General features: G+C 44.1%; 1 protein-coding gene across 1 annotated transcript in view; it reads left to right on the top strand.

Annotated features, from left to right (window-relative positions):
• The first annotated feature begins 8,737 nt into the window (after nt 1-8,737).
• LOC121551002 (RIMS-binding protein 2-like) overlaps nt 8,738-27,308 on the top strand; it is a 46,131-nt gene continuing 27,560 nt past the window's right edge. Inside the window, exons 1-9 of the mRNA XM_041863497.2 lie at nt 8,738-8,807; nt 11,165-11,269; nt 16,298-16,348; nt 18,172-18,192; nt 20,213-20,423; nt 21,670-21,824; nt 22,465-22,544; nt 23,165-23,274; nt 23,566-24,657. Of these exons, the coding sequence (XP_041719431.2) occupies nt 11,168-11,269; nt 16,298-16,348; nt 18,172-18,192; nt 20,213-20,423; nt 21,670-21,824; nt 22,465-22,544; nt 23,165-23,274; nt 23,566-24,657 (1,822 nt within the window). The 5' untranslated portion in view covers nt 8,738-8,807; nt 11,165-11,167. The remainder of the gene's footprint in view (nt 8,808-11,164; nt 11,270-16,297; nt 16,349-18,171; nt 18,193-20,212; nt 20,424-21,669; nt 21,825-22,464; nt 22,545-23,164; nt 23,275-23,565; nt 24,658-27,308) is intronic.

The following is a 27,308-nucleotide window of genomic DNA, read 5'->3' on the forward strand; positions in this document are numbered from 1 at the left end:
TACCTGGTAGGTTCCTTGATAATTTGTGTGAGATTGAGGGCATCTACTTTGGATTGTAGGATGGCCGGGGTGTTAAGCATATCCCAGTCACCAAGCAGTACGAACTCTGAGGATAGATGGGGGGCAATCAATTCACATATGGTGTCCAGGGCACAGCTGGGGGCTGAGGAGGGTCTGTAGCAAGCGGCAACAGTGAGAGACTTATTTCTGGAAAGGTGGATTTTTAGAAGTAGGAGCTCAAACTGTTTGGGCACAGACCTGGATAGTATGATGTGTGTCCTCTGTAGCTCAGCTGGTAGAGCACAGCGCTTGTAACGCCAAGGTAGTGGGTTCGATCCCCGGGACCACCCATACACCAAAATGTATGCACGCATGACTGTAAGTCGCTTTGGATAAAAGCGTCTGCAAAATGTCATATTATATGATAGACCTCTGCAGGCTATCTCTACAGTATATTGCAACTCCACCCCTTTGGCAGTTCTATCTAGATGGAAAATGTTGTAGTTGGGGATGGACATTTCTGAATTTTTGGTGGCCTTCCTAAGCCAGGATTCAGACACTGCTAGAACATCAGGGTTGGCGGAGTGTGCTAACGCAGTGAATAACTCAAACTTAGGAAGGAGGCTTCTGATGTTAACATGCAAAAAGCCAAGGCTTTTACGGTTACAGAAGTCAACAAATGATAGCGCCTGGGGAGTAGGAGTGATACTGGGGGCTGCAGGGCCTGGGTTAACCTCTACATCACCAGAGGAACAGAGGAGGACTAGAATAAGGATACGGCTAAAGGCTTTAAGAACTGGTCTTCTAGTGCGTTGGGTACAGAGAATAAAAGGGGCAGATTTCCGGGCATTGTAGAATAGATTCAGGGCATTATGTACAGACAAGGATATGGAAGGATATGAGTACAGTGGAGGTAAACCAAAGCATTGGGTAACAATGAAAGAGATAGCATCACTGGAGGCACCGATTGAGCCGGTCTCCGCATGTATGGGGACTGTTGACACACACATTTCATGCTGCAGGAGAATGAGGAAAAACTCCTGTGCACATGCGCAGATGCTTACCATTATCTGTATGGGTGCTGACAAGTGCAGCCATTTGCTTTTCCCTCACTTTGCAATATCTCACACTACAGTTTGTGGTCATGTCATATCACTGAGTCTGCATTTAAGTATATGCAAAATGTATATAAACACATGCATTCACTCACTCATTTATATAATATGCCATTTAGCAGACGCTTTTATCCAAAGCAACTTACAGTCATGCGTGCATACATTTTTGTGTATGGGTGGTCCCGGGGATCGAACCCACTACCTTGGCGTTACAAGCGCCGTGCTCTACCAGCTGAGCTACAGAGGACCACATCAGGAGATGACTGCAGAATTTGGCAAGTTCTAGCAATGGCCCTAATGACTGACGCTAATTGAATCCCATTGTGACATTTGGCATGACAGGCCCGCCTAAGAATTTTCACTCCAATGACTGTACTTTCTTCCATATTAAGGTAATAGTTTGAGATTTTGGCAATGAAGCCATTTATCTACTTCCCTAAAGTCAGATGAACAGGAACAGCTAGCATAGTTAGCATTGGCTTGTGAAACTACCTCGAACTTACTTCATACTGGACACAGAGACATAATAATGGTATCTACAGTGGTATTCTGATGCACCTAGCGATATTCATAAAATGTATAATTTTTCACACAAATAATCCCCAAAATAATTTGTCCCAAAACATTTTACAAAATGTGCAGACCCCCTGCAGTACCTCAGTGGACCCCAGTTCCAAGAAATCCCTGTACTAACATGTGGCACAGATATTCCCTCATTGTCTTCATCATTTATATCTGTCCTTGTAGTTTTATACAGTTATTAGTCAAGCCAAAGATTATGGAAGATTGACAACTGGTCGGCATTCCCATCTCAAATGTTGTCTGCAAATTACATCGAAGCATTGTGAGACGACAGGGTATTCCAGCTATTGTCTGGTTTGCATGTTCACTACAGTATTTTTCAAACAATCTACACACATTTACAAATCATTCAGTGAAATGAATTGTCCGAGTATGGGGAGCAGCTAGAACATCCCACTCCGCCTTTCTCTCTCTGGGTTTGCTAGCCTCAGCTTGGCAGAGATGAAGTTAGTGCATGTTGTGCATTCAGAGCATACAGTATCTCTTATTGTTATGATGACCCCCCTCAGCAGTCTGATGATGATGTAGCAGCATCTCTGTTTTGTTTTTTAGTTGGTCTCTGTTGGTCTCACTTCATAAACATGGACACCTGGACCTATGTCCTTTAGAAAGCCAAACTACATCAGCTCTGAGTTGAAGGGATCGATTTACATGAATTGAAATGCCAATGCAATCATGTGCTTATACAGGGGGGATTAGAATTGACTCGAGTGAATTGATGCAGTTTGAAGCTCCAATGGGTTTTTGATGAGAGGGAATTTAAATTAATGGAAGTACAGCCAGCCCTCTCGCAGAGCAGAGCTGTGTTTTTGAGACTGTTTCACATGTCTCTTTGATGTGTGCCCCCTCTGCATTGAGAGAACCATTTCTGCTGTCTGATATGTTATGACATGTTCTAGGTGTGAGATCTCTCTGTTAGGCTGTGTGGCTGCGTGTGTGTGTGTCTGTGTGCGTTTGTGCCTCCATGCTGGTATGTGTGTGTCTTCACACTTGTCCTCTATACCAAATTGTCTGACCTTCATAAGTAAAACATCAGAAAATACCAGGGCAACACAGTGCACTGTCAGTTAGCCAATAAAAGACACACTGTACTTACAGTAAATCTATCATGCATGAGCGGCGAAGGCTTCTTAGATCCTTGTAGAACTACACTGCCTTTGTTTTGCCTGCTGCTGTAGCAGAGGGAAGCTCTGCAGTTGACACTCCAAATTGCATCTGCGGCACGCCTCATGGCTGTTGATTTGAATGTAATTAAGTTTCCCTCCTCTGCAATGAAGGGATATTTTTTTTATCTCCCCCTGACACACTTGTTGGGAAGAAGGGCGGAGGAGGATGCCATGGGTGTGTTGAGGGGGTATAAAAATGCTAATCTTATTTGCATTCGGTGTAACTGGAAGCATTACTCTTCCCACCAACTACATCTAATGCATTGCAGTAAGATCCGTTTTTTTTGTGTTTTTATGTAAGCTGTCATATATAAATGATGTTTTTTGATGCAGGCATCTTGTTACTTTAGTCATGCTTTCTATTACAGATGAGCAACCCACAAGTGGATGAATAATGCAGCACCTATGGCTGCAACATGTCTGCTCTATTGAGTGCAGTTGCAGCATTACCTTACTCAGGAACTCCTCTCCTCTGAGGTCTAAACGCTTTTCACTATCTGTTCTATGTCGTCCCTCTCTCTCCAGGAGAATGAGCTTCAAGATGTTCTCCAGGAGAAGAAGCACTTGAGTCGCCACTTGTTCAACAATAGCCAGAACACAGTCCAATATGAACAGGTAGGTAGTGTAGGAGAGAGAGCCACACTAAGCTGCTGTGGTTTATGACTACATAATTAAACCCTTCCCTTATCTGCACACACTGTCTTTGGGGTTCACTCCATTTTCACTCTGCCCTCCCCCTCTCTCTTCTTATATACAGTGAGGGAAAAAAGTATTTGATCCCCTGCTGATTTTGTACGTTTGCCCACTGACAAAGAAATGATCAGTCTATAATTTTTTTTTTATAGGTTTATTTGAACAGTGAGAGACAGAATAACAACAAAAAAATCCAGAAAAACGCATGTCAAAAATGTTATAAATTGATTTGCATTTTAATGAGGGAAATAAGTATTTGACCCCCTCTCAATCAGAAAGATTTCTGGCTCCCAGGTGTCTTTTATACAGGTAACGAGCTGAGATTAGGAGCACAATCTTAAATGGGGTGCTCCTAATCTCAGTTTGTTACCTGTATAAAAGACACATGTCCACAGAAGCAATCAATCAATCAGATTCCAAACACTCCACCATGGCCAAGACCAAAGAGCTCTTCAAGGATGTCAGGGACAAGATTATAGACCTACACAAGGCTGGAATGGGCTACAAGACCATCGCCAAGCAGCTTGGTGAGAAGGTGACAACAGTTGGTGCGATTATTCACAAAATGGAAGAAACACAAAAGAACTGTCAATCTCCCTCTGCCTGGGGCTCCATGCAAGATCTCACCTCGTGGAGTTGCAATGATCATGAGAACAGTGAGGAATCAGCCCAGAACTACACGGGAGGATCTTGTCAATGATCTCAAGGCAGCTTGGACCATAGTCACCAAGAAATCAATTGGTAACACACTACGCCGTGAAGGACTGAAATCCTGCAGCGCCCGCAAGGTTCCCCTGCTCAAGAAAGCACATATACAGGCCCATCTGAAGTTTGCCAATGAACATCTGAATGATTCAGAGGAGAACTGGGTGAAAGTGTTGTGGTCAGATGAGACCAAAATTGAGCTCTTTGGCATCAACTCAACTTGCCGTGTTTGAAGGAGGAGGAATGCTGCCTATGACCCCAAGAACACCATCCCCACGTCAAACATGGAGGTGGAAACATTATGCTTTGGGGGTGTTTTTCTGCTAAGGGGACAGGACAACTTCACAGCATCAAAGAGACGATGGACGGGGCCATGTACCGTCAAATCTTGGGTGAGAACCTCCTTCCCTCAGCCAGGGCATTGAAAATGGGTCGTGGATGGGTATTCCAGCATGACAATGACCCAAAACACACGGCCAAGGCAACAAAGGAGTGGCTCAAGAAGTAGCACATTAAGGTCCTGGAGTGGCCTAGCCAGTCACCAGACCTTAATCCCATAGAAAATCTGTGGAGGGAGCTGAAGGTTCGAGTTGCCAAACGTCAGCCTCGGAAACTTAATGACTTGGAGAAGATCAGCAAAGTGGAGTGGGACAAAATCCCTCCTGAGATGTGTGCAAACCTGGTGGCCAACTACAAGAAACGTCTGACCTCTGTGATTGCCAACAAGGGTTTTGCCACCAAGTACTAAGTCATGTTTTGCAGAGGGGTCAAATACTTATTTCCCTCATTAAAATGCAAATCAATTTATAACATTTTTGACATTCGTTTTTCTGGATTTTTTTGTTGTTATTCTGTCTCTCACTGTTCAAATAAACCTACCATTAAAATTATAGACTGATCATTTCTTTGTCAGTGGGCAAACGTACAAAATCAGCAGGGAATCAAATACTTTTTTCCCTCACTGTATACTGAACAAAAATATAAACGCAACATGTTTCATGAGCTGAAATCTAATATCCCAGAAATGTTCCATACGCACGAAAAGCTTATTGCTCTCAAAATTTGTTTACATCTCTGTTAGTGAGCATTTCTCCTTTGCCAAGATAATCCATCCACCTGACAGGTGTGGCATATCAAGAAGCTGATTAAACAGCATGATCATTACACAGGTGCACCTTGTGCTGGGGACAATAAAAGGCCACTCTAAAATGTACAGTTTTGTGACACAACCCAATGCCACAGATTTGCCACAGTTTTGAGGGAGCATGCAATTGGCATGCTGACTGCAGGATAGTGCACCAGAGCTGTTGCCAGAGAATTTAATGTTCATTTCTCTACCATAAGCCACCTCCAACGTCGTTTTAGAGAATTTGGCAGTACATCCAACCGGCCTCACAACCACAGACCACGTGTAATCACGCCAGCCCAGGACCTCCACATCCGGCTTCTTCACCTGCAGGCCCAGCCACCCGGACAGCTGATGAAACTGAGGAGTATTTCTGTCTGTAATAAAACCCTTTTGTAGGGAAAAACTCATTCTGATTGGCTGGGCCTGGCTCCCCAGTGGGTGGGCCTGGCTCCCAAGCTGGTGGACCCACCCATGGCTGCGCCCCTGCCCAGTCATGTGAAATCCATAGATTAAGGCCTAATTAATTATTTTCAATTGACTGATTTCCTTATATGAACTGTAACTCAGTAAAATCGTTGAAATTGTTGCTTGTTGTGTTTATATTTTTGTTCAGTATAGATAAATGTGTTTATCTTCATTAAAGGAAAAATCCACTCAAAACTATATTTTTGTATTTTTGTAATTAGTCCACCATTAATACAGTCCACAAATGTTTTGCATGTCAGCAGTCAAGTTTTCAAGATATTGGACTTCAAAGAAGCAAAGTGACACTTGCCACATCATCATGATGATTTACATTTACGTCATTTAGCAGACGCTCTTATCCAGAGCGACTTACATGAGCAATTAGGGTTAAGTGCCTTGCTCAAGGGCACATCGGCAGATTTTTCACCTAGTCGGCTCGGGGATTAGAACCAGCGACCTTTCGATTACTGGCACAATGATGTAAGTGAAACTTCCTATATCTTGAAAACAAGGCTGCTGACATGCAAAACATTTTGGGACTGTATCAACAGTGGACTAATGAAAAAATGAAAAAAATTCATTTTTTTAGTGGATTTTTCCTTTAAGCGCAGTGCTGATGTTGAAGCTGCTAGTGTCTCCAGCCTTATCTGGATCATGGCTAGAACCCTGAGCCTCTGATTGTATTATCACCTTTCTGTTGGCCCCTCACACCTCACAGGCCTTCCTTCCTGCCCAACTGATAACACCAAGACAAGGGAAATCATCAGATCACGCTAGGAAGCATAAGACCTCTGCATCGACACAAAGGCTATTTCCTGGGGGAGTTGATTGGCAGGTATAGTGAGGGAAAAAAGTATTTGATCCCCTGCTGATATTGTACGTTTGCCCACTGACAACGAAATGATCAGTCTATAATTTTAATGGTAGGTTTATTTGAACAGTGAGAGACAGAATAACAACAAAAAAATCCAAAAAAACGCATGTCAAAAATGTTATAAATTGATTTGCATTTTAATGAGGGAAATAAGTATTTGACCTCTTCTCAATCAGAAAGAGTTCTGGCTCCCAGGTGTCTTTTATACAGGTAACGAGCTGAGATTAGGAGCACAATCTTAAAGGGAGTGCTCCTAATCTCAGCTTGTTACCTGTATAAAAGACACCTGCCACAGAAGCAATCAATCAATCAGATTCCAAACTCTCCACCATGGCCAAGACCAAAGAGCTCTCCAAAGATGTCAGGGACAAGATTTTAGACCTACACAAGGCTGGAATGGGCTACAAGACCATCGCCAAGCAGCTTGGTGAGAAGGTGACAACAGTTGGTGCGATTATTCGCAAATGGAAGAAACACAAAAGAACTGTCAATCTCCCTCGGCCTGGGGCTCCATGCAAGATCTCACCTCGTGGAGTTGCAATGATCATGAGAACGGTGAGGAATCATCCCAGAACTACACGGGAGGATCTTGTCAATAATCTCAAGGCAGCTGGGACCATAGTCACCAAGAAAACAATTGGTAACACACTACGCCGTAAAGGACTGAAATCCTGCAGCGCCCACAAGGTCCCCCTGCTCAAGAAAGCACATATACAGGCCCGTCTGAAGTTTGCCAATTAACATCTGAATGATTCAGAGGAGAACTGGGTGAAAGTGTTGTGGTCAGATGAGACCAAAATCGAGCTCTTTGGCATCAACTCAACTCACCGTGTTTGGAGGAGGAGGAATGCTGCCTATGACTCCAAGAACACCATCCCCACCGTCAAACATGGAGGTGGAAAAATTACGCTTTGGGGGTGTTTTTCTGCTAAGGGGACAGGACAACTTCACCGCATCAAAGGGACGATGGACGGGGCCATGTACCGTCAAATCTTGGGTGAGAACCTCCTTCCCTCAGCCAGGGCATTGCAAATGGGTCGTGGATGGGTATTCCAACATGACAATGACCCGAAACACACGGCCAAGGCAACAAAGGAGTGGCTCAAGAAGTAGCACATTAAGGTCCTGGAGTGGCCTAGCCAGTCACCAGACCTTAATCCCATAGAAAATCTGTGGAGGGAGCTGAAGGTTCGAGTTGCCAAATGTCAGCCTCAAAACCTTAATGACTTGGAGAAGATCTGCAAAGAGGAGTGGGACAAAAACCCTCCTGAGATGTGTGCAAACCTGGTGGCCAACTACAAGAAACATCTGACCTCTGTGATTGCCAACAAGGGTTTTGCCACCAAGTACTAAGTAATGTTTTGCAGAGGGGTCAAATACTTATTTCCCTCATTAAAATGCAAATCAATTTATAACATTTTTGACATTCGTTTTTCTGGATTTTGTTGTTGTTATTCTGTCTCTCACTGTTCAAATAAACCTACCATTAAAATTATAGACTGATCATGTCTTTGTCAGTGGGCAAACGTACAAAATCAGCAGGGGATCAAATACCTTTTTCCCTCACTGTAGCTGCTGGGAGTCAAGGGAGTTCAGGAGGGGCAGGATGTGAACAGAGGGATGCTGGCTATTGATGTCTTATCAGGACACCGGTTTTTGCCCAGTGTGTTGATTCATTCAACTCTGTTTCCTTGTTTGACAACAACTGAGCAAATGCATAGATACAGTAGTTGATCCCAGACCCAGTTTAATGCTACAGTACACATCTATGACAGTGAGAACATGTTGTTCTGTTACTCCCCCATTATTATACTGTAGCTGTCAACCAGCCAGCCCTCCTGTCCGCCCATTAAGCACTCCGGCCTGTACCCTGATATCTCCTCCCTTAAAGCAGAGGTGCATGTGTGTTCTGTTTGTCTCACTGTGGTTCTCTGTGTTGTGTTCTGTGTGTGCAGGTGAAGTCAGAGTATGCGCAGCTCAAAGAGACCCTCGGTGCTGTGACTCAGGAGAGAGATTCAGCCCTACGGGAGAAGACCCAGCTCCAAGGCAAACTGGAGAACCTAGAGCAGGTGCTAAAGGTGAGTCTGGAGACATACTGTAGATAACCTTACCTTATGTCTACTGTATGTTTACTGTATGTCTGTGTACTCCTGTGAATAATGAGAATCCTAGCCCAAGCTCAGGTTCCTTTACATAGCCTGATTCTCTGCCAGCCTTTACCCTTTCATCACTACCCACCACTCTATCTTCCTCTCCTCTCTCTCTCTCTCTCTAATATCCCTGACCTATCTGTTGCCTTCCAGTGCCGATGTGGGAGGAAGCTTAACCAGAAGCTGTGAAAGACTAGGAAACTTGGATCAGTCTGTCCTCCCCCCTCTTACCCTGGCCCCATCCCCTCCCTCCCCTCCATCCCCTCTCTCCCCTGCTAGATTGATCAGGTATCACTGCTGTGCCCATCTGTATGGGGAGCAGCCCACTGTAGCCCCATTTTGAATGCTTTTCTCCACCCCAGTGGCCATGCTAGCTCTCCTTATTTCTCTGGGCTGCTTTCCTATGACACGAATGGGCACCTGGCTGGGACCAGTCCAGCGCACTGTGGAATGTGGATGTGCATGACGAGGCGAGTCTATGGGTTCAGTGGGTATGTGGGACCAGGGGGGTTAGAGAGCTGGGGTAGAGATCACTGTTCATGATGACAATGTCACACACAGGCTTGATGAAATGAATTAACCTAGGGGATAGATGGGTTGTTCCATGAAATAAGTGCCTTTTCCATCCCTTTAATATTTTAAGTAGAACTTGTGCAGCAATATTGATTTTTACAAGCCTGTTATATTAAAGGAAGTGCCCTTTAATATAGACCACATGGATAATTTAATAAATCAGATTTTTTATATGAATAAAGACTTGCTAAAGTGCCAAAATGCATCATTTTGACATGTCCCTCTGTGCACACTCTGTGACTTGATTTTTACCCACTTTCCCCCAAAATGTCTCCAAGTTTTCACCATTATTGTAAAGCCCTAGTTATTTTGTTGCTTTGACAAATTCATTTCTGAAGATTATTATTTGTTTCATGTGATTTAGTGATTCATAAAAAATAGAAAATAAACTATCCCTCATTTTAAAGTCAACGCTGTTACGTGAACTGAACTCTCGTTTTAATACGGTGAAACTATTTTACTATTTGAAATATTTTTTCAACAGAAACATTGGACATCTAATAGTCAAGTCATAGTGTAAAAGCGTGTGAGCTGGTTCTACTCTTTTTGGCCATTTTCTGGTGTTTTGTGGTGGAAAACTAAGTGGGTCAAGCATAACACGTCAACACTGTTACCCATAGATAGATAGGCTAGAATGTTTGAACAACTTCATATGTTTTCCAAAACTTCAATTGCCCCTCCCTGTTGTACACAACAAGCTTCCATTTCCCCTGTCACGAGGATTTATGGCTGATTTAATAGGAAATCATCAACCCTGTTACGATCAACCCTGTTACTTTATTTGGCACTTAATAGGCACTTACTATAGTCTTTTTTGTATTTTATTAAGTTGAACATGTGCCCTTTGTGACAGAATGTTAAAATTAAGTGAAATCAAACTTTTTTCTTCACCAAGTTACACATCTCAAAAGGCAACGAATTGGTGGAATGATCCAGATGTATATCAGACGACATGAAAATGTCCTTTGCTTTCTCCCCCCAACAACTCTGATTCTTCACATTTAAATGAAAGCAATAAGATGACTGGATGGCACTTTGACATAACGGTTGAGGAAGGCCTTGCATTAAGCCTTTGTTTTGTTTGGCTTCTTTTGTTGTAATGGATGACCACAGATAAGTGAGCATGCCTTGGAGTTTGCTAACCCTTTTCATGTAACTAAAAACCATGTATTGATCATGCAAACACAACATTGCCGAGGACAGCTCTTCTGTAATGAGACTTCAAAAACAGGTATTGTGTTACCCAAGGGGGCAGCAAACTTTAAATGGTTGATTGATGATTGGTTGATCATGCACAGCAAAGCTTCTCCAGTTCTCGTCCTTAAGCTCTATTCAAATATACATTATAGTATGGATTTGGAAGTTCATATCCAAGATTTGGGAGGTACACCTTAACTTGCTCTCTCTAAGTTAGATAATTTGATACAAACTGTAAATTGACATTGGTTGTTGACATTGGTCACATTGGTGTTTTGACATACTAACGTCTGCCTAAAGTGTGTAAGACTTGGAGGTCCTGTAAAGTGTCAACAAGCTCAATATTTGTAACGTATAAGCCAGGAGTTTGTTGAGGACAGAGGACTGGAGACTTGTGGTAGTCCTGATGTCATGGGTTTTTAGTTCTACTAACAGCAGCCCTTTCTATGCCTCCCACCACCCACCACCCTCCGCCCCCACCCCCACACCCCTCCCCCCACACCCTCTGCGGACAGCATATGCGTGAGGCTGCAGAGCGGAGGCAGCAGCTAGAGTTGGAGCATGAGCAAGCCTTGGCTGTACTCAATGCAAAGCAGCAGGAGATTGACCTTCTGCAGAAGGTAAGGCACACCGGGTCACCATGCCATTGCTAGCTGCACAGGGAGGGGGCAACCTATCTTGTTAGCCCAGCCCAGTGCTGGGTCAGAGGTCAAATAGCTTTGTGTTGAGCACTACTACAGCTACAGAGTATCCTCTTAAATCCCTTCCTTCAGCTGTCTGTCTGTCAGCCCCCCAGGGGGAGGCGAGAGAGAGGATAGAGAGAGAGAGAGAGAGAGATAGAGAGAGAGAGAGAGAGAGAGAGAGAGAGAGAGAGAGAGAGAGAGAGAGAGAGAGATAACTCAGTAACAGGCTATTATATTACTCTGCTATGGGGAGCAGTTTAGCACAGTGAAAACTTAGATCAGACTTGACGTTTTTTGGTGGCTTGCTAAAAGGCTGGCCCGGATGACTTGACGTTTTACCTGCCTCCTCTGAGGAGAGGAGCTGACGTCAAGCAAGCGCAGCAATTACTTACAGGAGAGTGTGAACGTGATATGAAGTGTTATATAAACACCTCATCTGTAACCTCATCTGTCATATAAACACCCTTTCTCTCGTTCTCGTTCTCTCACACTCTCTCTCTCTCTCTCTCTCAATTCAATTTTCAATTTAAGGGCTTTATTGGCATGGGAAACGTGTGTTAACATTGCCAAAGCAAGTGAAGTAGATGGTAAACAAAAGTGAAATAAACAATAAATATTAACAGTAAACATTACAAATAGTTAAAGTACAAATGGGAAAATAAATAAACATAAATATGGGTTGTATTTACAATGGTGTTTGTTCTTCACTGGTTGCCCTTTTCTTCTGGCAACAGGTCACAAATCTTGCAGCTGTGATGGCACAATGTGGTTTTTCACCCAGTAGATAAGGGAGTTTATCAAAATTGGGTTTGTTTTCGAATTCTTTGTGGATCGCTGTAATCTGAGGGAAATATGTGTCTCTAATATGGTCATACATTTAGCAGGAGGTTAGGAAGTGCAGCTCAGTTCCCACCTCATTTTGTGGGCAGTGTGCACATAGCCTGTCTTCTCTTGAGAGCCAGGTCTGCCTACGGCGGCCTTTCTCAATAGCAAGGCTATGCTCACTGAGTCTGTACATAGTCAAAGCTTTCCTTAAGTTTGGGTCAGTCACAGTGGTCAGGTATTCTGCCACTGTGTACTCTCTGTTTAGGGCCAAATAGCATTCTAGTTTGCTCTGTTTTTTTGTTTGTTCTTTCCAATGTGTCAATTAATTCTCTTTTTGTTTTCTCATGATTTGGTTGGGTCTAATTGTGTTGTTGTTGTTGTTGTCCTGGGGCTGTGTGGGGTCTGTTTGTGTTTGTGAACAGAGCCCCAGGACAAGCTTACTTAGGGGACTCTTCTCCAAGTTCATCTCTCTGTAGGTGATGGCTTTGTTATGGAAGGTTTGGGAATCGCTTCCTTTTAAGTGGTTATAGAATTTAACTGCTCTTTTCTGGATTTTGATAATTAGCGGGTATTGGCCTAATTCTGCTCTGCATGCATTATTTGGTGTTTTACATTGTACACGGAGGATGTTTTTGCAGAATTCTGCATGCAGAGTCTCAATTTGGTGTTTGTCCCATTTTGTGAATTCTTGGTTGGTGAGCGGACCCCAGACCTCAGAACCATAAACAGCAATGGGTTCTATAACTGATTCAAGTATTTTTAGCAAGATCCTAATTGGTATGTCAAATTTTATGTTCCTTTTGATGGCATGGAAGGCCCTTCTTGCCTTGTCTCTCAGATCGTTCACAGCTTTGTGGAAGTTACCTGTGGCACTGATGTTTAGGCCGAGGTATGTATAGTTTTTTGTGTGCTCTAGGGCAACGGTGTCTAGATGGAATTTGTATTCAGATGTATATCAGACGACATGAAAATAATTCAGGAGGTTAGGAAGTGCAGCTCAGTGGCGCAGTGGTCTAAGGCACTGCATCGCAGTGCTAGCTGTGCCACTAGAGATCCTGGTTCGAATCCAGGCTCTGTCATAGCCGGCCGCAACCGGGAGACCCATGGGGCGGCGCACAATTGGCCCAGCGTCGTCCAGGGTAGGGGAGGGAATGGCCGGCAGGGATGTAGATCAGTTGGTAGAGCATGGCGTTTGCAACGCCAGCGTTGTGGGTTCGATTCCCACGGGGGGCTAGTATGAAAAAATAAAAGTAATGTATGCACTCACTAACTGTAAGTCGCTCTGGATAAGAGCGTCTGCTAAATAATGTAAATGTATTTGTGGTCCTGTCAACTGGACCTTTTTTGGAACACCATTATTTTTGTCTTACTGAGATTTACTGTCAGGGCCCAGGTTTGACAGAATCTGTGCAGAAGATCTAGGTGCTGCTGTAGGCCCTCCTTGGTTGGTGACAGAAGCACCAGATCATCAGCAAACAGAAGACATTTGACTTCAGATTCTAGTAGGGTGAGGCCGGGTGCTGCAGACTGTTCTAGTGCCCTCGCCAATTCGTTGATATATATGTTGAAGAGGGTGGGGCTTAAACTGCATCCCTGTCTCACCCCACGGCCCTGTGGAAAGAAATGTGTGTGTTTTTTGCCAATTTTAACCGCACACTTGTTGTTTGTGTACATGGATTTTATAATGTCGTATGTTTTTCCCCCAACCCCACTTTCCATCAATTTGTATAGCAGACCCTCATGCCAAATTGAGTCAAAAGCTTTTTTGAAATCAACAAAGCATGAGAAGACTTTGCCTTTGTTTGTCAATTAGGGTGTGCAGGGTGAATACGTGGTCTGTCGTACGGTAATTTGGTAAAAAGCCAATTTGACATTTGCTCAGTACATTGTTTTCACTGAGGAAATGAACTAGTCTGCTGTTAATGATAATGCAGAGGATTTTCCCAAGGTTGCTGTTGACGCATATCCCACGGTAGTTATTGGGGTCAAATTTGTCTCCACTTTTGTGGATTGGGGTGATCAGTCCTTGGTTCCAAATATTGGGGAAGATGCCAGAGCCAAGGATGATGTTAAAGAGTTTAAGTATAGCTAATTGAAATTTGTGGTCTGTATATTTTATCATTTCATTGAGGATACCATCAACACCACAGGACTTTTTGGGTTGGAGTGTTTGTATTTTGTCCTGTAGTTCATTCAATGTAATTGGAGAATCCAGTGGGTTCTGGTAGTCTTTAATAGTTGATTCTAAGATTTGCATTTGATCATGTATATTTTTTTGCTGTTTGTTCTCTGTTATAGGGCCAAAAAGATTGGAGAAGTGGTTTACCCATACATCTCCGTTTTGGATAGATAGCTCTTCGTGTTGTTGTTTGTTTAGTGTTTTCCAATTTTCCCAAAAGTGGTTAGAGTCTATGGATTCTTCAATTACATTGAGCTGATTTCTGACATGCTGTTCCTTCTTTTCCGTAGTGTATTTCTGTATTGTTTTAGTGATTCACCATAGTGAAGGCGTAGGCTCAGGTTTTCTGGGTCTCTATGTTTTTGGTTGGATAGGTTTCTCAATTTCTTTCTTAGGTTTTTGCATTCTTCATCAAACCATTTATTACTGTTATTACTTTTCTTTGGTTTTCTGTTAGAGATTTTTAGATTTGATAGGGAAGCTGAGAGGTCAAATATACTGTTTAGGTTTTCTACTGCCAAGTTTACACCTTCACTATTACAGTGGAACGTTTTGTCCAGGAAGTTGTCTAGAATGGATTGAATTTGTTGTTTCCTAATTGTTTTTTGGTAGGTTTCAACACTACTTTCCTTCCATCTATAGCATTTCTTAATATTATTCAGTTCCTTTGGCTTTGATGCCTCATGATTGAGTATTGCTCTGTTCAAGTAGACTGATTTTGCTGTGGTCTGATAGGGGTGTCAGTGGGCTGACTGTGAACGCTCTGAGAGTTGTGGTCAGTGATAAAGTAGTCTACAGTAATACTGCCAAGAGATGAGCTATAGGTGTACCTACCATAGGAGTCCCCTCGAAGCCTACCATTGACTATGTACATACCCAGTGTGCGACAGAGCTGCAGGAGTCGTGACCCGTTTTTGTTGGTTATGTTGTCGTAGTTGTGCCTAGGGGGGCATATGGGGGAGGGAATGCTGTCACCTCCAGGTAGGTGTTTGTCCCCCTGTGTGCTGAGGGTGTCAGGTTCTTGTCCAGTTCTGGCATTTAGGTCGCCACAGACTAGTACATGTCCCTGGGTCTGGAAATGATTGATTTCCCCCTCCAGGATGGAGAAACTGTCTTCATTAAAGTATGGGGATTCTAGTGGGGGGATATAGGTAGCACACAGGAGGACATTTTTCTCAGTTGAGATAATTTCCTTTTGAATTTCTAACCAAATGTAAAATGTTCCTGTTTTGATTAATTTAATAGAGTGAGTTAGGTCTGCTCTATACCAAATTAGCATACCCCCTGAGTCCCTTCCCTGTTTCACACCTGGTAGTTTGGTGGATGGGACTACCAGCTCTCTGTAACCTAGAGGGCAACCAGTGGGTCCGTCTCCTCTATACCATGTCTCTGTGTGTTTGTTGCCGTTTGTGCTACTTATTTTCAAGTTGGCCATAAATATGCATGCAGTCGCTGTTTCAAGGAGCAAAATTAGCTCAGTACAGCGTTATCTTTCTATAGACACTGGCTACTTTCTGCATACTCTATACAATTAATTGCCTGCGAAGTGGATTCATGAAATTGTAAAGTGCGCAGATGTTCTCCTATTCATGTGGAACGTTAGTTTTCTCAACAGATGTTCCCAGTCACATTAAGTAAACTAGCATGCATTATTTTATGTTGTATTATACAGTACAATGGGTTTATATCACACAAAGATGAATCTTCTAGAATAGCCCTGCAGTCTAGTTTCAGGAGAGCACCACAGATGTAAATTGAAGATACATTATGAATAGTTTGTTGTTTGAATGTTTACACACCATTGTTGTCATAGATGGCCTTCGTAACAGCTCAAACACTGTGTCTTCCAAGTTGTTGAGTGTTTTTTGGTGCTGTCCAGCCAGGTCCCAGTTGTCCAGTTGTAGAGGTAATTTGTTGTGTGTGTTGAATGTAACACAGCCTCCCCATGTTATGTTTTACAGGCTCAGGTTGAGGCTAAGAAGGAGCATGAGGGTGCCGTCCATCTGTTAGAGGTGAGTGTCAGGGCACTGGGGGGTGATGGGAGGTTGGCTGGCCGTGTTGTGTGTGTGTGTGTGTGTGTGTTGCGAGTGAGCGTGTCTGGTGTTGGAGTGTGTATGCGTCTGCCTGCCAGTCTGACATTTTCTACTCCTCTTAACTCTACTAGCTCAGTGTGTGAAACCCTGTGCACTCTGTTGAAGGTTGTGAATGTGGCATGCATAAAGACCAAGGCCAGGTGGAATAATAGATTCTTGCCCATTTTCACGTGATGACTTTATTGTGATGATTTGAAGTCTATAATGAATACCCATGTACAGTGAGGGTAAAAAGTATTTGATCCCCAGCTGATTTTGTACGTTTGCCTACTGACAAAGAAATGATCAATCTATAATTTTAATGGTAGGTTTATTTGAACAGTGAGAGACAGAATAACAACAAAAAAATCCAGAAAAACGCATGTCAAAAATCGTATAAATTGATTTGCATTTTAATGAGGGAAATAAGTATTTGACCCCCTCTCAATCAGAAAGATTTCTGGCTCCCAGGTGTCTTTTATACAGGTAACGAGCTGAGATTAGGAGCACACTCTCTTAAAGGGAGTGCTCCTAATCTCAGCTTGTTACCTGTATAAAAGACACCTGTCCACAGAAGCAATCAATCAATCAGATTCCAAACTCTCCACCATGGCCAAGACCAAAGAGCTCTCCAAGGATGTCAGGGACAAGATTGTAGACCTACACAAGGCTGGAATGGGCTACAAGACCATCGCCAAGCAGCTTGGTGAGAAGGTGACAACAGTTGGTGCGATTATTCGCAAATGGAAGAAACACAAAACAACTGTCAATCTCCCTCGGCCTGGGGCTCCATGCAAGATCTCACCTCGTGGAGTTGCAATGATCATGAGAACGGTGAGGAATCAGCCCAGAACTACACGGGAGGATCTTGTCAATGATCTCAAGGCAGCTGGGACCATAGTCACCAAGAAAACAATTGGTAACACACTACGCCGTGAAGATGGGTCGTGGATGGGTATTCCAGCATGACAATGACCCAAAACACACGGCCAAGGCAACAAAGGAGTGGCTCAAGAAGAAGCACATTAAGGTCCTGGAGTAGCCTAGCCAGTCTCCAGACCTTAATCCCATAGAAAATCTGTAGCTGAAGGTTCGAGTTGCCAAACGTCAGCCTCGAAACCTTAATGACTTGGAGAAGATCTGCAAAGAGGAGTGGGACAAAATCCCTCCTGAGATGTGTGCAAACCTGGTGGCCAACTACAAGAAACGTCTGACCTCTCCTCTGTGATTGCCAACAAGGGTTTTGCCACCAAGTACTAAGTCATGTTTTGCAGAGGGGTCAAATACTTATTTCCCTAATTAAAATACAAATCAATTCATAACATTTTTGACATGCGTTTTTCTGGATATTTTTTGTTGTGATTCTGTCTCTCACTGTTCAAATAAACCTACCATTAAAATGTATTTGTCAGTGGGCAAACATACAATATCAGCAGGGGATCAAAACTTGTTTCCCTCACTGTAACTAGCAAGTGCAAAATAAGAACGTAACAGTGCTTTTGACATGACAAATTAGCTATTGTGTTTTTGTAAATGTGTATTCAGTATATTCAAACAGTGTTATATCCACATGCTGTACATCATTATTGATCATTATATTTTTTGATATTTGTGGTTGTTTATTATTGTTAATAACAAGTGATTTTGCATGAGTGCTACAGAAAATCTTCTGTTTTGATTTCAAGGTGTGTGTGAGTGTTCATGTGGAATTGTGCTTCTTTTCTTTTCACTGTGTTATTGGTGTGTGTTTTATGCATATACAGAACCACTTGGACAGCATGCAGGTATTTCAGAATTGTTTTTATTTACTTGATATTTTCATCTCTGCCTGTACAATAATCAGGGATATATCCCCCTAGTTTTCTTTGACTCTCTGGAAGTAAATGCTAATGGAATGACATTTCAGAATTGAATGTGGTATTGATTTGGGGATTAAATTGATTGTCATATTTTATGCGTACGTCAAACCAAGATTGCAGTCCATCAAGAGGTCATGCTGATTTTGATGGGAGATATTGCTTTAGATTTAGTTTCATTTTTAAACATGAGATTCAAGAGCTGAACAATGTCATATACTGGACATGAAACAATGGCCAGTCCTTTATTCATTGCTGAGGTTTTTTGTTGTAGCTTGCTGCGGTGTTGTTGTATCAGTGCAGACAGAAACATTTTTCAGTTGTTGAATGTGTGCTTTCCAAAGGCAAGGCTGTCCTTTCCATACAATGATGACTCATACTCGCCTGCTCCATTCAGCTTGACATCAAAGCATGTGCAAGCATCCACACTCCACTTGGCTCAGAGCCCGCTCTGCTTACCGGACAGACACTGGGGAGATGGTTTGTCACAGGACAGGACAGAGCAGGACAGAAGGTCTGGCTGGGACATAGGAGAGGCTCTTATCATCCCTCATTTTAGTTATGGCTTCATTCTAATGTCTGAGGGATTCTACTTAGATGCTGGCATAATGGAAACCATTTATATTATGAGGACGTTTTAACATTCTGATTTGACAAAAATAAGCAAAGACTTCCAGAGATAAAGAGGGAAAGTTTGATCCTATCATCCTGTTCTGACGAGGTAATTGTGGTTGGCGTTGCATGCAGTGCAATGTGTTTCTCTAGGCTGCTACAGTACTGGTCATACATCCAGGGGAGGGCTTTGAGATGGTGATAGGCTAATCACCCTCTGTGCTAATGCACCAACCCATTGAATCATATGCAGTGATTGCAAAGGTCACTCCTCCTCTAATAGCATGTTCACGCACTGACAAACAATAACTTGTCTGCATGAAAGTCACTCAGAGCTGAACAAAATGCCATAGACATCGTGCATTAGGCATCACTGTGCTTTGGGGAGTGCATGCAGCGAATGACATGGTAGCTTTAGCAACACTCTCAGGGTGGTCTGATGAACGGGCTGATTTGGGTTTATGTGATAAGGGGTTGTCTGTCTACATTTCATGGTTAGGCCTCCTGTAGTTCAGTTGGTAGAGCATGGCGCTTGCAACGCCAGGGTTGTGGGTTCGTTTCCCACGGGGGGCCAGTATGAAAAATGTATGCACTCAGTAACTGTAAGTCGCTCTGGATAAGAGCGTCTGCTAAATGACTAAAATGTAAAATGTAATGGTTAACACTGAACACTTACCCCTGCCCAAGAGCAGATCATGAGCTGGGCACCCCTGGGGTTTCTGCTAGGCCTGCCCGTGCTCCCATTGTACTATAGTCTCCTATCAACGGGCGGGTGTGTGGTTACAGACAGTATTTCACTGTAGAAAGCCAAGGATTTGACTGCATGGTTCTATGATGTTTTGAATTGCTCTTGCCCCTCTTTTGTCAGCTTCGTAACTCATGATGACTCTTGCCTTTATTTTACTATCTCTGTGCAATGAAGTTGAGGAGCATTCCCCGCGCTTTGAACACAGTGCAGTTTTTGGTATGCATACTTCCTCTTAGCAAGAGGCTGCTCTATAGAATAATGTGCATTAACTGTAGTCCTGCATGTGATCTGCATACTGTCACTAGTTTAGGTGTTTATGACTGGACTGTATTTTGCCTGATAGGAACTTTAAGGCGTCAACTCCCTTTTCTCTGTAAGGAATGAAACCCACGTTTTTAAAGACCAATATCTCATCCTACCTCATTTTATGTGTGTGTATTTAGATAAGTATACAGTGTTGGGTTTCAGATTTTCTCTTTCTCTCACTTTCTTTCCTTCTGTTACTTTCTCTCTTGTCTCTCGCTACATTTTTCTCCCTTTCTCCCTCTCTCTTTCTTTCTTTCTCTCCAACTCGATCTCTGTCGCCAGGCCAAAGTCCGAGAGCTGGAGGAGAAATGTCGGACACAGAGTGAGCAGTTCAACCTCCTGTCCAAAGAGCTGGAGAAGTTTCGGCTACAGACTGGAAAGTTTGATATCCTTGGCAGTGGCACCGATCCCTTAACTGTGCGTGAAACCCCCGGATCTCCCAACAAATCCCTCTCCCAGCTCCTCAACGGGTTGGCTGCCCCCACAGGGAAAGGTCAGAGGAATCTCAGAAGAGCTTTGTTTTTAGCTTGTCTGTGTACTGTAAGTCATCGACCACAGCCCATAGACAAGAATATCAATAATAATGTTATTTCCGTCATCTGTGAGCTGTATGTGGGAGGTGTGGTGAGTGTGGTGAAAGGAGTCAGGCGCAGGAGGGTAATCACCGAATACAGAGTTTATTCCTTCGTTGACACACAAATGCGCTCCAATAGCGATCAACGAAACAGGCACAGGGGAATCAAACATCCCTGGCAATTACACTGTAACGGAATCCAATAATACATAGGCACAGGGGGAAAATCTACCCTGGCAACACAATGTTATGAGTAGCTCCACCGAGCTACATTACTCTCACAATTAACAATCACCCACAAGGACAAGGGGGCAGAGGGAACACTTATACACAGACTAATTAGGGGATAGGAACCAGGTGTGTGTGATTGACAAGACGAGACAATTGTGATGATGATTGGGGCGGCAGTGGTTAGTAAGCCGGTGACGACTTACGCCGAAGCCTGCCCGAATGAGGGGATGCAGCCTCGGCCGAAGTCGTGACAGGAGGTTTGAACTGTTGAATCAGACAGTGGGAGCCGTAGAGAAAAACGATACCAGAGTACATTTTAAATAAACAATCCAGTATTATGAGGATGGGAAGAGAAACGTGCAGCTGCTCCTGAAATTGGAGATCAGGAAGGCCATGCTTGTGACGTACATGGATCAACATAGAACAAGTAGTGAAATAATCAATCATGGTACTGTATGACATAACCTTTACCACAGCTTGGCACATGCTTGTTGTTAACTTAAATAATTAAATACATGCCAAAAATACTGACCTTTACATTGGGCCTGTGCCAGGGATCTGACTCACCTTCTGATTACATAAGGATCTGTATTTTAGACCATGTTTTTAATAACACTAATGCAATTATGATTCTTATTTTTCTAATTGTTAATGGGTTGTATCCTGTGGTTTCTTGCAATGTTATATGGTATCATGTATTACTTTTATTGGTATCTTATCAAATGAAGTATGGATGATTGATGATGATGATGATGATGATGAATGGTGATAATGACAATCACGATGAAAAGGAGAAATAATAGTCTGTGATATATATATATATATATATATAGCACTCCATTTTGGACATTATTATTACTCACAGATAGAAATATGATTTTTAGCAGGCGCAGTCATGTTTCAGATCGGAGCTGTTCCTTTGTTTTGCCCCCAGGCAATGAGAGTCCGCTGAGCAGATCTGTGATCTCTGAGTTCATCCGACCACTCCAGATCAGTGGGGACAAGCCGGAGCTCCTGTCTGTAAAGCCAACATTCCTCACCCACAGCAGCAGCCGAGCTGGCAGCTCCCAACGGGCCGTCCTCACCGAGGTGGGCCCTAATAGGTCCCCTACTAACACCGTCCATCTGCCTGTCCCTCCCTCCACTCATTCTAACTCAAACTAACCTCTCATTCAGTGTCATTCCATGTCAAGCCTCTGACATGAAAAATACTGTTCTTGAAATAGGAGAGTGCATGGATGGCCCTGATTTTATAGGCCTAATGGGGATGGACCTAAATAGTTTGCTTGCCCTTTCAAAATACTCCTCTGAAGATGGTAAAGAATTTATTACACTAATGTTACATAATTACAGCATTTATTACATGATTGCAAAATTGCTTCCTGTTATGAAAGTCTAAGCTGAAGTCCCACTCCGGTCGAAAGGCAGGACTGAGGAAACACAGTGAGGCAGAGAGGATGGGGTGTGAAATGGCCGATCTATTTACTTTTACTCTCCTCTGCTGGGAGGATTGGCAGGTTTACCAAGTGTGTAAAGGAGAAGATTATAGGCACTGCTATCATGAAAGGCCAAATCAGTCTCACTGATTTCCACCATAGAGAGCATAAAATGGATTTAAATTGCATAAGCAAAACCTAGGGTCATCCTAAGAAAATAATATGATAAGCGAAAACAAAAAAACAATTGTATTTGGTTGTTACATCTCTCAAAATTTGTTCTTTCTCACCAGATGGACAAAGAACTAAGCTCAACGACTAGGACCAAGAAGAGGTTCACAGGCAAGGTCCGTCTGTGCATTGCCCGCTACAGGTGAGTGGAGGGAGCTGCTTTGAGATGCCTTACACTACAGTGTCCTTTAAAAATGCATCCGTGCACAGCCCATTTCAGCAGTGTTTTCCACCCACAGTGTCCCACTGAGGTTTGAACTCACCTCTTAATAATGATGCAGTGCTCTGCTCTCACCAAACAAAATTGCCCAGAACAAAGGCAAATACATGAATGAAACCCAGTGCTGTCCACCCACACTGTTTCTCGCTTTTAGCATGTTGGAAAATGTTATATTTTATATTAGTTGTTTTAATGCAGCACTCAGCAATTCCCCTTTCACAGAGTCACATAAGGGTACTGCAGGGTTTGTGTCAAAATGTCAACTGTGCTTGGATTTGTTTGGAAATGGTTGGATGTGATTTAGCTAGGCAATGTTGTCAAATTTTGCCACAAGCTAATTGTCCATACACTGTTCCTAGTATTGTGCTTAATTATTGTCCCTTTTTGAACCTGGGTTTTTAACTTTATTTTTTAAAACCTGAATTCATCATCTAGCCTGAGATAATTAGCCTGAGACATTTCCAGTTGTGTTGGGTTCAGAGCAGCAACACGGTGAGTTCATCAGCTTGACTCTATTGTACTCTACTCTTTATTTCCCCTAGTTATAACCCCTGTAATGGGCCCAATGAGCATCCTGAGGCAGAGCTCCCCCTGGTGGCAGGGAAGTACCTCTATGTGTACGGGACCATGGATGATGACGGCTTCTATGAAGGTCTGATTTCTCACTGTATTTTACCCTCTCTTTGTTAGAAACCAATCCACATGATTTAAAAAATAATAATAATTTCAGAGCAGAATGATTGTGGTTGCTAAGAGATGGCATGGATTATGGGATGTATTTACTGTAAGGTAGATGAGACGAGGATTAGGCAGTTGTGGATCAATCAGTGCTAATATGGCTTTTACGATTGTCATCTCTTCACTGTACTGTGAGTGCTGTTGTCAATACTACTTACTGCTCTTCACAGTGAGTGTTGTTGTTAATACTCTCTCTGTTCCTCAGGAGAGCTGCTGGATGGACAGCAGGGCCTCGTCCCTTCCAACTTTGTGGACTTTGTTAAGGATGAGGAGATGCCTTCTGCTCAGCACAGGGACGGGGCCAAAGAGTCAGGCTACCTCAGTAGTAACCACAGCAGCCTGGGCTCCACAGGGCGGGGGAGCATGGGCCTGAGCAGCATCAGCAGCCTGCTGTCTGACAGTAAGCTGGACCCGGAGACCAGCCTAGAGAGAAATATGGAGAGAAACCTGGAGAGAAACCTGGGGAGTAACCTCAGTTCCACTTTGGGTTCCACTCACTGTTCCACTCTGGGCAGCAACATGGGTTCAACTCATGGGTCCACTCTGGGCAGCCACATGGGTTCCAGTCTGGGTTCCAGTCACGGTTCCACTGGCCTGGGTTCCAGTCTGAGCAGCACTCTGACTAGCCTGGGCAGCAGCAGCCTGGGCATGGACTTTCTGGGCTCCATGGGTTCCTGCAGCAATGGGACGGGGACCCTGGATGTCAGCATTGACGAGATTGGTGAAAACATCGTGCCTTACCCTCGCCGCATCAATCTGATCAAACAGCTGGCCAAGAGTGTGATCGTGTGCTGGGACCCTCCGGTGGTGCCGCCCGGCTGGGGCTCCATCAGTGGCTACAACGTCCTGGTGGACAAGGAGGTGAGGATGAGCGTGCCCTTTGGGGGCAGGACAAAGTCGCTCATTGAAAAGCTCAACCTGGACACCAACACCTACCGCATCTCGGTGCAGAGCATCACGGAGCGGGGCCCGTCTGACGAGCTACGCTGCACTCTGCTGGTGGGGAGGGACGTGGTGGTGGCTCCTTACTACCTGAGGGTGGACAACATCACACAGACCTCTGCTGAGCTCTCCTGGCAGCCTAGCAACAGCAACTACAGCCACACCATCTTCCTGAACGAGGCTGAGTATGACATGGTGAAGGCAGGGGCCTACAAGTACCAGTTCTTCCAACTGAAGCCCATGACTGTTTACAAGGTGAAGGCTGTGGCGCGGACACACCAGATGCCTTGGCAGCTGCCTTTGGAGCACAGAGAAAAGAGGGAGATCTCTGTGGACTTCTGCACCCAGCCTGCAGGTCAGCCCTCCTACTATCTCTCCCTCTCCCCCATCATTAAAACCCAAACTTAGTCATCAGGTGACATTTCACAAAGTTGAAAGAATTGCTTGGTGTGTAATGGATAGGTGTGTTGATGGATTGGTCTGCTTTCAGGTCTCCAAAATAGATGTATTCAGCATAACTGGCCTGATTGTTTGTCTCTTCATGGGGTATTGAGGATGCAGTGCAAGTGTAGTTAGTTCCTGCTGCTTCTGCTGCCTTTTGTATATCCAGCCTGCACAGCCGTATACTCTCACTGAGTTCTCCTGCTCTCAAAACCATTTCTGTCTGGAAAGCACCTGGAAATGTAGGGTAAACACAGCAATCTATTTACTTTTGCTCTGACAAGCTTTGAGCCCATTATATTTAAAACCTTGTACCTGACAGACATCAAAAGGCTCGCTTTCATATTTCTGTCATTTGTTTTGATTGCCCTCATGGATTTGTATGCGCTGGCTTTAATAAGAGATGCACACGCTAAAGATGGAGAAAAAAAAAATGTGATGAATAGACGTCCAGGAAGCATTTGCTGAAGAAGGCTGCATATCATCAGAGGACAAGAGAGAAAACCAATTCCGGAGGGAAACTCTAGATGCCTAATGGGTGTAAATAGTGTGTGTTCTGTAGCTCTATGGGACCCCCCCTCCTGCTGCTGTGTGTGTGTGTGTGTGTGTGTGTGTGTGTGAGAGAGAGAGAGAGAGAGAGAGAGAGAGAGAGAGAGAGAGAGATTTAAATAAACTTTATTGGGTCTGGGAGCCCACCACACAATAAATACTCATACAAAACCGTAGTTACACATCAATTAAAAACACAACTCCAATTCCTCCTCCACAGTAACTAAACACAACATCCTCTGAATACCCCATATACTCATAAAAAGATCAATATTGTTGACAAGTTTATAATAGACAAACTCAACCCTTATTCTCGCTGCCAACATTCCCTCCAGCATTCCCACCACATCCACAGACCCCTGTCCCCGAATACTGTTCTTTCGGGTCTTCCATATCGCTAATTTTGCTGCCCCTAACACAAAATTAAGCAACACAACTACACCTTTTTGGCTAAACCTGTACTTTGGCCCAAATATATACAGTTGAGAAGAGAAAACCTCTCCCAACGTTGAGAACCAATTAGTGATCAGGTCAATCATCCCGACCAACCTGGGACACTGTAAAAACAGATGTGCCAGAGTTTCAGACTCAGCACAGAATGGACACTCCTCCCCAACAGTAGGATCCAGGTGTACCAGATGCATGTTGGTGGCAATGGCTCCATGTATTATCCTCCACTGGAGGTCAGCTGTCATCTTATCAATAGGCAGTTTGTATAATGATCGCCAACAGCCTTTTGGGGAGGCACCTGGACCAAGCACACCCGCCCACCTCGTCGATTTTACCCCTTCCAGGGAAGAGGCATGGGACACCTTTACACATATTCTGTACATGGCCTTCTTTCCCACCTCCTTGAACTCCCCCAGCTCCGGGGTATCAAAGGAAAGCAGCATCCCCACGTCCTCCTCGAATGCCCCCGCCGCAGCACTAACAATCAGTGCAGGGAACACATAATCCAGACCCTCCTTCCACCGATCAGAATTGGAAGTGTCAGTCACATACTGCAGATGAAGTACTGGCAAGGAGTCACAGACCTCAGCAACGACCTTCCTCAGTAGGCGAGACGATCGGATCCCCGCTCTTTCTCCCAGCTCCTCCAACGACCTATTCCTGTTCCGCATCAGATGACCCAGCTTAGTACACCCCACACCTAACAGGCATGAACGTAGGCTAGCTGAACCCAGAACACGGGACTGGATGGCAGTGTTATGAAAAAGAGGCTCTTCAAAAAGCCACATCCCTGGTGGCGTGCAGGCCTTACGGGACTTGACCAGAACTCTCCAAGCCTGCATAACAGACTCATAAAATGGAGTCAGGCCAGGCAACTCACCCCCCTCCAGCTTTAAGAGGAAAAGGTGCTTGTCTAAGCCCAAACAGCCCGCTCTCCTCATCAATGTGTAGGCTGTGTCAACCCAGCTAGAACCGTCACTGTACAACAGTCTCTGTGCTGCTTGAAGCCGGAATGCCATGATCCTGGAAGAAATGTCCACCAGGCCTTGCCCACCCTCGTGCAGTGGCAAGTACAGGGCTGAAGCTTTAATCCAATGTTGTCTAGACCAGAAGAAATTGACAAGGGTCCTCTGAAGCTCTTGTATCAGACCCTTTGGTGGCTGCAAAATCATTAGTCTGTGCCACAGGGTAGAGGCAGCAAGATTATTAGCTACCAGTACCCTTCCCCTATAAGACAGCTGGGGCAGCACCCATTTCCATCTTGACATTCTGGCACACACTTTCTCCACTACACCCTCCCAGTTCTTTTTCTGAAAGACATCGGAGCCTAGAAAAAACCCCAAAGTCTTCATCCCATCTCTGCCCCACTGAAGCCCCCCTGGTAACCGTGGAGTGGACCCCATCTGAAGCTGGCCTGCCCACAGCGCTTCACTCTTTCCCCAATTGACTCTAGCTGAGGAGGCCCCCTCATACACCTTTAAAGCATTTGAGAGAACCTTAACATCCTCACCCCCTGTAATAAAAACTGTCACGTCATCTGCATACGCAGACAGTGCTATCGTGGGA

Source organism: Coregonus clupeaformis, chromosome 18 (genome assembly GCF_020615455.1).
Source record: "Coregonus clupeaformis isolate EN_2021a chromosome 18, ASM2061545v1, whole genome shotgun sequence".
NCBI lineage: Eukaryota > Metazoa > Chordata > Actinopteri > Salmoniformes > Salmonidae > Coregonus > Coregonus clupeaformis.